Raw genomic sequence first — 7,755 nt, 5'->3', positions numbered from 1 at the left:
GGAAGAACACTTAAATTTGTGACTTGGAAAATGCTTGACTTCTCAAACATATTTTAATTCTTTTTTTTATATTTAGGTTATTAATGCGCACAGTTCATAAAACTTCTAAATCTTTAAAAATAAGATGAGATAAGTATGTGTTTAAAGATGATTACTTGTGTGATGAGAGCTGCATTATCCAAGTATTTGACTCCTTGAGGCAGTGAATTTATGGACTTCTCAGCCACACAAGAGCTGTGAAATAAGTTCTTTGCATTTTATTAGACTGACTTATTGAGTGCTTTAGAAAGCACTTCTTGTTACTTCTATCATTTCCATTTTGTTAAATATATAAATAGATGTCTGCCTTGCTCTTTGCCTTTGTAGCACAGCTAATGCACCAGAAGATGATGCTCCAAACAGATATTCCCGAACAGAAAGGACAACTTACAGCAGATACAGCAGAGATGCAAATTCTTCTGGCAGTTCCATACCATGTAATGCTTTGGAAAAGAGGATTGAGGAACTTGAAAGGGTAACTACCAACTAATGACTGCATAGCATACATCTGAAATAAAGTGCTTTTGAAACTCCATGGGGAAATTTACAAGTAAAATATGTAGACATGATGCTAAATGTTTCAAGTACGGATAGACGTGATGCTGGATGTTTGAAGCAGAGATAGTTATGTCTATAAAAATGTATAGTCAGAGGCTTTTTATAGACTGAGAAGAATGTGAACTTTGTAATAACAATTGTTTAGTTTTCATTTGGTATACAAGTAAGAAATACTAAAGATAATACATTTAAGAGAGCCCAGCAGCACTCTGCGTGTGTCTCATATGTACCTTGTGATGCACCAACACAGGGGACATAACCTGGGGGAAGAGGGAGCTCACTGGCTGCTCTGCAAATTATCGAGCCTGCTTCTGGTCTACTACTTGTTTTCGATTTTATTTTTTTTTTATGTACTGAAATATGAAATTTAATTGCTATCCGGTTGTTAAATATTTAAACATATGAAAAATGTGTTTAAAGCAAAGTTTTAATTATTTTAGACATTCCTCATAGAAGCAATTTTAGGAAAATGTAACAATGGTAAAGCTGAGTTTTTCACCTAAAACAGTATTTCGTGAAGTAATGTCATCAGTGTAATCTATTATTGGCTTCTCCATCTTCTTCTAAAGCGGATTTTTGTGGTAAACTTGACAAATATTCTTGAATTCATATGGATGAAAGTTACTAAGTAAACATAATTTCAATAGACTTTTTATGGAAAGGATGAAAATAATGCATAATTTGTAGAAATTGCTTTTTCTTAAAAAAAAAAACAAAAAAACAAAACAGACTTGGGGAAGCCTGATTTGAGTGAGGCACACTGTAATCCTCCCTTCCAAATCAGCTTCCTTCTGGAATAATCTAACTGCCTGTATCACAAAAAAAAGAGGGAAATTTAAGGGCTTTCTTTCAGAATCTTGAGCCTGATTTACTGAATTCCTAATGGATGTTTTCATTGTTGCTCACATTCAGGCCCACAGATCTAATGGTAATATAAAACTCACCATCTCCCCCGAAAAAACCAACCCAAAACAACAACAAAAAGAAGAAATAACCCTCCCAGTATAATACATTCGGAAGCTGATACTTTATTTACTTCTGTTTTGGGCCCCTATCCAATTTTTGGGTTCATACTTAAGTTAAATATTAATTAAAACTTAATCTCTGGAATCAGAGATAGCACACAGATTTGCTGTGGGTAAGATATTTTCTTAGACGTGATTCTTTAGCTTCTTGAAGTTCAAGGGCTTGAAGATACAGATTTGACTTGCTGTAGAAAAGGAATTATAGGTAAGTGTGGATTGGTTTTTCTTCTTTGTTTTAAATGGTAATAGCGTGAAACGTCTCTTGAAAGAAAAAATTAAATTTCAAACTTCATCGCTTATTCTGATTTTAGGAACTTGCTAAAGAGAGACAGGAGAATGCGAGATTAATGAAGATGATGCAAGACAAAGAAGAACTCATTGGAAAGCTGAAGGAAGAAATTGATTTATTAAACAGAGTAAGCGCCTACTTTCTTATATGGTGCTGTCTAAAGAGGGGATAAAAGAATCTGCATTCTCTGTGCTTCTCTTCACGCACCCACATCCACTGGGCAAGGTTGGAAGAGAATTAAGTGTGGGGATTTTTTTATATTTGTGTAACTTATTGAGGCATGTCAATAAGTTTTATTTTTTCCAGGTTAATTCTGTTTGTCATGATTAACTTTCATAAGTTGTCTGATACTGGAACACTTTAATTTCTTGTTGCTATAAATGTTCGTGGAATGATGTTACAATAGCAAGAGTTCTTTGCTGCCTCTTCTTTCCAAATTCAGTATGTAGCATGCCAGGAAATAATTAAGTTGGAGTTTTGATGTTTTTCTCAATTACTTGTTACCCAAGACTTTTGTAGAACAAAGTAATTATAAGTTTAATTTCATTTTAGTCAGTTTTTAATTACTAATAATAGTTCAAATAATCTTAGAAAGATTTGGGAGTAAGTGCTTTATGTTCTGACACATATTCTCACACTCTTTATTGTTCATCCCCAAATAGAGGCAGAACAAGCAAGGATGCAAGAGGCTTGGGCTAGCATCCCTCAGGCAAGATGAGTAGACAGGAAAAGAGGGGTAGAAGAGCGAGACATGTTTGGGAATGGGACAGTATGAGTAGTTCTAAAGCTGACAGAATATACCAACTTGAACAAGCCCTGGTTATAAGGAAAGACTGGAACTCTTTTATTGAATGGATTAGTGACTTCATGTTGCACTTCCTGGCTGAGGTGCAGAGCCTGGAGGTGCTGGAGAAATATGCTTCTGCTCTGTTGCAGGTATTCACATAAAAATTCAGAAAAAAAATTCAGAACTGGCTTCAATTAATCTGGGAATGAAGGGAGGCAATAACACTATGTGCATAGTGATAAACTTTCATTTTGCGCTATTCATTTATAGCAGAGGAGGAAAACAGAAGTTTGCAAACTAGTCTACAAGGCTGAAGTAGTTGAGGTTGTATTTTCTCTTTTTTTCTTCCGCCTTTTTTTTTTTTTACGAAGATGGAAGTTAATTTGTAGGATAAATGTTGTCTTTTGGAGAGGTTTCTATTTTAATTGAAGAATTGGTCTTCATGCTGTTCTTCCGTTCTGCAAACGATCTGTCACATATAAGCTGATGACCTTATTACAGTCAAGACAACTGTTCATTCCTTCTACATAATGGATGGCAAAGCTACTTAATAGTGCCAGTCACACCTGACTTCCTGACTCAGTTCAGAAAGAACAAGTCAAAAGAACCTAAATCACTGAAAGCTTGTATTTTAGGACTTTGACTGTTTGCAAGGTTTGCTGTTCCAGAAACATTATTTTTTTTCCCTGCTATGTCCTAAATTAAATCAATCGAGTGTCTGACTAGAAACCATCTTTAACATTTGCAGTGAAGTCGAGCAGTGCCTGTGCCTTGCCTGTGTTGAAGGATGATGGCAAGTTCTCCTTGTTTTGTGGAAAGAAAACACAAAGCAGAATACACTCCTTCCAAAAACCTTTTTATTTTAAGATGACTAAAATGGTACTGTTCCATGAGGTATATAAAGCCAGTTTATTGGTGGTCCATAGGTGTGGCCTCTCTTAAATGCAGAAGAGAATATTTTCTTATTTTTTTTTTCTCCATCAGGTCAGCATTTATCATAGCTATAACATTTGTCTGTTAGCTTGAGTGCAGTGCAAGTTAATGATGAAATAGCTGCCTTTTGACTTTGTGACCGTTATAATAATTTGTCTTCTTACAAAACTTTGAACGCATGTGATACTTCCATTAAAACAGATTCCAGGTGATGCTTCTATTAAAGCAGATGCAGTTGTACTTTTTTTTAATAGCTTTTTGATTTATGGCTGCGTCTATATTGGCTATTCATTTGGATTTAGAAAGAGGAAAGGTGTAGAAAAGCTACAGAAATACTGCATCGTTCCCATGACAGGAGGTTTTGGAAGTTAATGGGATAGTCATATTTGCCTAAGGTTTATTGTCATAACTGAGTTTATGATCTCAGGCAGCACTTGTCAGAGGCAGCACTTGGACATCCATCTGTTCTTCATGCAACATTACTCTGTGGACTTGGCATCAGGACTGGATGCTTTCCTTGGAAGAAAAGTTGTGACCTTCAGCCTTGTGCCCAGATAAAAGGTTGTCCTGAGGAGTAATCTTTAGGACTTGACTTAGTGATCTTATGCAGAGACCTTTTTAAAAGGTTCTACTGGTAGGTAACCTAAACAGGGGTTTTTAAATATGACCATCTACATATTCATGATATTTCTCCATCTCTGCTATTAATCAAAACATGCAGTTATGCATTAGGTTGCACAGATGTGGAATTTCAACTGAAAGGGCCTAAATAACTTTTTGAAATGCTTTTTTATTGCATAGCTTCTGAATGCTCTGTCCTCATATTTAAAGAAATGCCCTTTCTAAATATTTCAGTCAGTTCATAACTTGGATGCATCCTTCATTGACAGAGATCCTGGGTTACACTTGAAAAACTGCTTTTCCAAAAATCCTGAAAACTTCTTGGCAAACCGTTTCTCATTTTGAGTAAATGTATTTATTTATTGTAACAATATAGTTTTATTGAGATCATTCAGTACCTCACAAAGATACTTAAAGAGCATGAGCTGTATTTGTATTGAGAAATGGAAAAAGCTTTCTGCCGTAAATGGCATTCTTTCACTCCAGTACATTAGCCATAAAAGTATGTCTGACATGTTTTTTGTAAGAAAAGGCTGATTGCTTCATAAACCTCTCAAATGTTTGAAGGGAAAGGCATCTCAAGACATCTAAATATTTGTAGGCTAAGTTCAGCTGTCGACTGGTTTATGCTTGGTCATCTCTGACCTCACTAAGATGTCATTGTAGTTAAATGGGTGTTTGGAGAGAGTGACGGAGAGGGTTTACAATCCAGTTAGAGTCAGTTGTGTAGTTATCAGTTTCTTTGGTATGTGAAGCCCAAGCTTTACTGCCATTGCATCTTTTTTACTATTAAGCATAAATTAGTGTTGTAATTTTGAACTTGAAATTGCAGAGTGGCAAAAACCACCTACGTCTCAGTCCATTATTTCTGTAGGTATTTAAACTGCAATAGTTATTTTTCCTGGCTATATTCAAGAAACTCTTACTTGCAGTAGTCTCTGGAATGTTAATTTTGCAGCATGAACATTCCACAAAGTTCTAATATTTTATTTTGAGTAAATACAGGTATTTTAAACAGAAGGTGTTTAGGTAAGTTTTAATTGAAGCATCTGATAGCTAGGTTAACAAGTTCAAACACAGTATGATGTATACTGAATTAAAAAAAAAATATTTTGTTAAAGTGTTGTCCCTTCCATCTGATTATTCATCTGAACTGCATGAGAGAAAAAAAAAAGTGTGTTTCTTACAATTACATAGAAAACTGTATTTATAGTAGCCATCCATCCAAACTTTCCATGTTTAGGTGTTTAAGTCACTTGTATCTGTTATGCTGGAGTGGTCAAATGCTTTTTCTGGAAGTCATTCATACTGTGATGCAGCATTATTTCTGTGAGGGGAAGAGGAATTTCTGCTAGTGATTTCTTGATTCCACATTACAAAAACAGTAAAGTAATTGTGAAGTTATTGCGGTATGGATTTTGGCTTGGCAAACTGAAGAGACTTTTAAAAAACATTATACTGATTAAACACAACATCTCTAGCAAACACTTCTGGATTGATCGCACTAAAAAGAAATAAGAAAGTAGGCTCCGTAAGTCAAACACTGCTTAACAACCTAAAGGAACAAGAGACAGAAAATCGTCTCTCCATCACTGTTTTTGTGTTTAATCTAGCATGGCCACAGTAGAGTTTTGCAGACATGAATCAAAAGGCATCTAATATCTCTGATGAGAATACTAGTTCTTCCTCCTTCACCTGCCTTTCTTTTTCCTGCTTCAAGTGCTGTCCTTGAGGTCACTTCATATTTTTTGTTCTCAATCAGTTTCTTCCATGTTTTTTTTTTTTTTGCACAGTTAAATTATTTTTACTGAAGCAGTGGTTACATTAAACAGCCAGTTTCACTGGTTTTTATTCTAAAGGCTTGAAAAGACTTGATAGGAAATGAAGAAGTGAAATGGGACCTTGTTAAATAGGATAATTGGTGGAATAGGAATGAACATTTGGGGTGGGAGTAATCTATTCAAACACCCATTATTACTGCTCCTTCTTGCAGTTTAGACTGAAGTTACAAAATGCCTTTTTTTTTCCACAGAAAACAAAACCAAAAAAGTGGACAGACAGTACTTTTTCTGAAAATTTTGATACTTAATTTAAAAAACAGAGCAAGTCTTGCAGTAATAACCAGTGACATGTTTATGTGAACAGGATGGTTGCAGACAAGCACAGTCTGGGAACCAGAGACAATAGGTGACTAATACACTCTCTGTATCTGCCAGTAAAATAATCACATCTATCCTATTATGATTTTTTGATTCATTAATTCCTACTGTAGCTTTAGTTTTCATTATGTTTCCATTCAAGGGTGTTTGTACATTGGAATAAAATATTAGCGTTTTGTAATTACAGTAACATTTCGGAAAAGACCGATTTAACAGATTTAAGGGTAGCTACTGTAACACTAATTCTTCTCAAGCCCAGCCTTTTAATTTCAGAGCTAAGATGCTAAATGCCTGCTGCTACTAATTGAGAGTTTCTATTTATGTCCTGAGAAATGTTTATTTTTCTTTTTCCATTCATAGGACCTAGATGATATAGAAGATGAAAATGAACAACTGAAGCAAGAAAATAAAACCCTCTTAAAAGTTGTTGGACAGCTGACAAGGTAGAAGATTCAAGCCTCAATGAGGAGAGATTTAAAAACTACTGATTGAACGTTAAGGTCAATATAGTAATACTTTCTGTGTTGCAGTATGTTATAATAACTGTCTTTATATTTATTGTTAGGAAACCAGATGAATGTTTATTTTCATAGTACTTTCTTCTTCATTCGATGAAATGGCATCAAATTTGGAGTATATTTTTAGCTTTCTTTTCACGTAAGATTAATGAAAATTTTTTACGTATTTCAAAATATTGTCTTCAAAAATATTTGGGTTTTGTATCTTCAGATTACATCTGGATAAATTACAGTAATTTAAGATTCATAGCAGCAAGATCACTTTCAGTCCATGTGGGTGTATATTTTTGAAATGAATGGAAGCAATACATATAAGCTTTGTTTACACAGATCCAAAATATGTATTTTGGGAAATATTTCCTTTTTTGTTTAAACAGCTGTAAAGTAGATGTCTTATTACTGGTGTATAACATTTTGCAGACTTGCTCAAAAACTTTTGTATGTTGAGGTTTATTTACTGTATCTGAAAGACTGAGAATAGTAGAGAGTAGCAATTTTTTTTTCTTTATAACAGTATTTTGGCAAAAGGGGAAGGTTTTATTAAACAAAGAAACAAAACCACCGACAAAACCAATAAATCATCTGTGGTATCAGCATTAATGAGTTCTTAGAATCATATTGAAGTTGTGCACTGCAGTTTGTTTTCAAGCTTTTGCTTTAGCAATGAAATGCAAGTTTGCTATCAGACTAAGTTTGTTTGCTGTGTTGAGAATTCAAACAAAGCCTGGAGCTTTCATTTTAGCAAAGACACTTATGCAATACTCCTTCACTTAAAGTTGTCATCTTAAAATTTGTAGTGATCATAACCAATATGAGCTTTTTAATG

The 7,755-nt window shown here is 34.5% G+C and overlaps 1 protein-coding gene across 1 annotated transcript; it reads left to right on the top strand.

The window, feature by feature from the left end:
- Positions 1-366: 366 nt before the first annotated feature.
- On the top strand, positions 367-6,858 carry PAWR (PRKC, apoptosis, WT1, regulator; the record flags this gene model as incomplete). Its single annotated transcript, XM_010141866.1, has 3 exons — positions 367-514; positions 1,934-2,038; positions 6,772-6,858. Coding segments are annotated over 3 exons (340 nt in total), but the record flags the coding sequence as incomplete, so codon positions are not given.
- Between the last annotated feature and the right edge of the window lie 897 nt (positions 6,859-7,755).

This window comes from Buceros rhinoceros, unplaced genomic scaffold (assembly GCF_000710305.1).
Source record: "Buceros rhinoceros silvestris isolate BGI_N320 unplaced genomic scaffold, ASM71030v1 scaffold9228, whole genome shotgun sequence".
In the NCBI taxonomy this organism is placed as follows: Eukaryota; Metazoa; Chordata; class Aves; order Bucerotiformes; family Bucerotidae; genus Buceros; species Buceros rhinoceros.
This window is presented reverse-complemented; position numbering and strand designations above follow the sequence as displayed.